At 55.8% G+C, this 2180-nt stretch overlaps 1 protein-coding gene across 1 annotated transcript in view; it reads right to left on the minus strand.

Annotated features, from left to right (window-relative positions):
* LOC105534324 (golgin subfamily A member 8A-like) overlaps positions 1–2180 on the minus strand; it is a gene marked incomplete at its 3' end in the record, with an annotated part of 21578 nt that overhangs the window by 8622 nt on the left and 10776 nt on the right. The window contains exon 11 of the mRNA XM_011973030.1: positions 2035–2103. Coding sequence (XP_011828420.1) covers positions 2035–2103 — 69 coding nt within the window. The remainder of the gene's footprint in view (positions 1–2034; positions 2104–2180) is intronic.

The raw sequence follows: 2180 nt of genomic DNA on the forward strand, positions 1-2180 counted from the left end.
CAGAGAAATCAGAAGGCAGGGAAAGTAAGAGCATAAAGGGGTCTTGCAGGGACCACAGAGGAAGGTGGCAAAATGGGTGCAGGGGGAGTCAGACTCACCATGGCCTCCCAGCTCTCCAGGTCCTGTGGGACGCTCGGCATGGGCTGAGGTGCCTCCTCCTCCTCACTGCCCAGATGTTCTCCTCCATCTCCTGTGGGGGGTGGCCAGAGGGCTCCTCAGACAACCCAACAATGGAGGTACTGTGGGCCCATCTCTGCCTCCACCCTCACTATGTAACCCTGAGCCAGCCCCTCCCCAGAGAGGAATGAGCTGCTGTTCTTTATTTTTACTTTTAAGAACCAAGATCTTGCTATACCGCCCAGGCACAGTCCCACTACCGGTCGGTTTGGGAGCTCTAACCTGTTCCGTTTCTGACCTGGGCCAGTTCAGCCATCCTTAGGCAACTTGGTGGCCCCCCGCTCCCAGGAGGTTACCATATTGGTGCCGAACTTAGTGCAGACACCCGGTCAGCATAATGACCAGCTGTTCTAAAGGTCTCTTCCAACTCCTCAATCCTACACTGCTAACAGTCCCCCCTTCCTCCTGGGGCTCTCTCCTCTTCCTCTGAGCGTCTCCCGTACCTTCCCCAGGGAGAGCCGTGAGGTTCAACGGGGCATTCAGCTGCTGGCTCTGCTGGCTGGAAGCTTCCAGGCACTCCTAAGGGGCCAGGAAAGAGTGAGAAGGCACGGAGTTTGCCAGGTCGTCCCCCTCACAGCCCCATCCTCAGCAGCTCCCTCCCCTGGGTCTCCTGCAACTTTTGGCGGGCCATCTCGGCCACCGCTTTGCCCCAAGCTTCCTGCTGCTGCAGCTGGTTCATTAGCTGGGTCTGCTGCAGTAACTGCCTGTGCAGCGCCTCCTTCTCAGAGGTCAGCTGCTGACAAGCGGCCACCTGCTGCTGATAGATGGCCACGGACTGCTGCAGGTGACCCAGGTAATGGTCTGGCTGCTGCTGCAGACTCTGAGCCTCTTGGCTCTTCAGCTCCACCTGCAGGAAGACCGTGGGTGTGACGGCAGGTGGCGGCTGGCTTCCAGATTCTGGGCCCATTAATAGGGTCTCCAGGGCACTGTGGGGCTCTGTCACCTGCCCAGGACCGTCGCCCCTTACTCCAGGCCTAAGTGACTGCCTCCCTTTCCTAGAACCCTATGCCTCCTTCCCCAGGCTCAAATCTCATACCCTCCTTCACCATTTAAACTGTAGTCCACAGACTGGTGGAAAAGCAGTGGGAGCCAGCTGCCATCTGCTAAGTGTGCTACAGGCCTAGTGCTTTCCGTGTATTATCTCATTTAATCCACAGCACCTCTGTAAGGAAAATGCTAACTTCCTTTTAAAGTTAAAGAAACAGAAACTTAGAGATGCAAAGTACTTGAATGGTGACCAGTGGAACCAAGGCTGGAATCCAGTTGTAACATAAGGAGTCTTTTTGTTTTGTTTTGAGACAGAGTGTCACTCTGTGGCCTAGACTAGAGTGCAGTGGTGCAATCTCAGCTCACTGCAACCTCCACCTCCTGGGCTCAAGAGATTCTCATGCCTCAGCCTCCTGAGTAGGTGGGATTACAGGCATGCACCACCATGCCCGTTTTGTTTGTTTGTTTTTGTAATTTTAGTAGAGATGTTACCATGTTGGCCAGGCTGATCTCAAACTCCCAACCTCAAGTGATTCTCCTGCCTCAGCCTCCCAAAGTGCTGAGATTATAGGCCTGAGCCACTGCGCCTGGAATAAGGAGCCTCTTATACCACTGTCTCTTCCCCTGTGACTGGGGGCTCCATGCCTCTAGCTGGGATGATGATGTCCAGACCTGGGAGGAGCCCAGGGCTACCCACCTCTAAAAGTCAGAAGGCAGGAAGGAAGAAATAGTCACAAGACTGCCCTGGAGGGTGCTGGGGTAACCTGGCCCCAGGCTGCAGCTGCCTCTGGCCTGGCACACCCCTCCCCAGAGGCTGGTGCCCGCCTCCCAGCCCTTCTTGGATGGGGCAGAGGTTACCGTCTCCTTCACCTCGTCCAGCGTCTCCTGTAGCTCCTCCACTTGCTGCTCCAACTGCAGTGCGCTCTTGTTCTTGTTGTTCTGGACAGAGAGAAGCAATCAGCAGCCACCCACTGAAACTGGAGACCCCAGAACTCGGTGTCTGCCTCCCATGGCAC

This window comes from Mandrillus leucophaeus, unplaced genomic scaffold (genome assembly GCF_000951045.1).
Source record: "Mandrillus leucophaeus isolate KB7577 unplaced genomic scaffold, Mleu.le_1.0 Scaffold1330, whole genome shotgun sequence".
Classification (NCBI taxonomy): Eukaryota; Metazoa; Chordata; class Mammalia; order Primates; family Cercopithecidae; genus Mandrillus; species Mandrillus leucophaeus.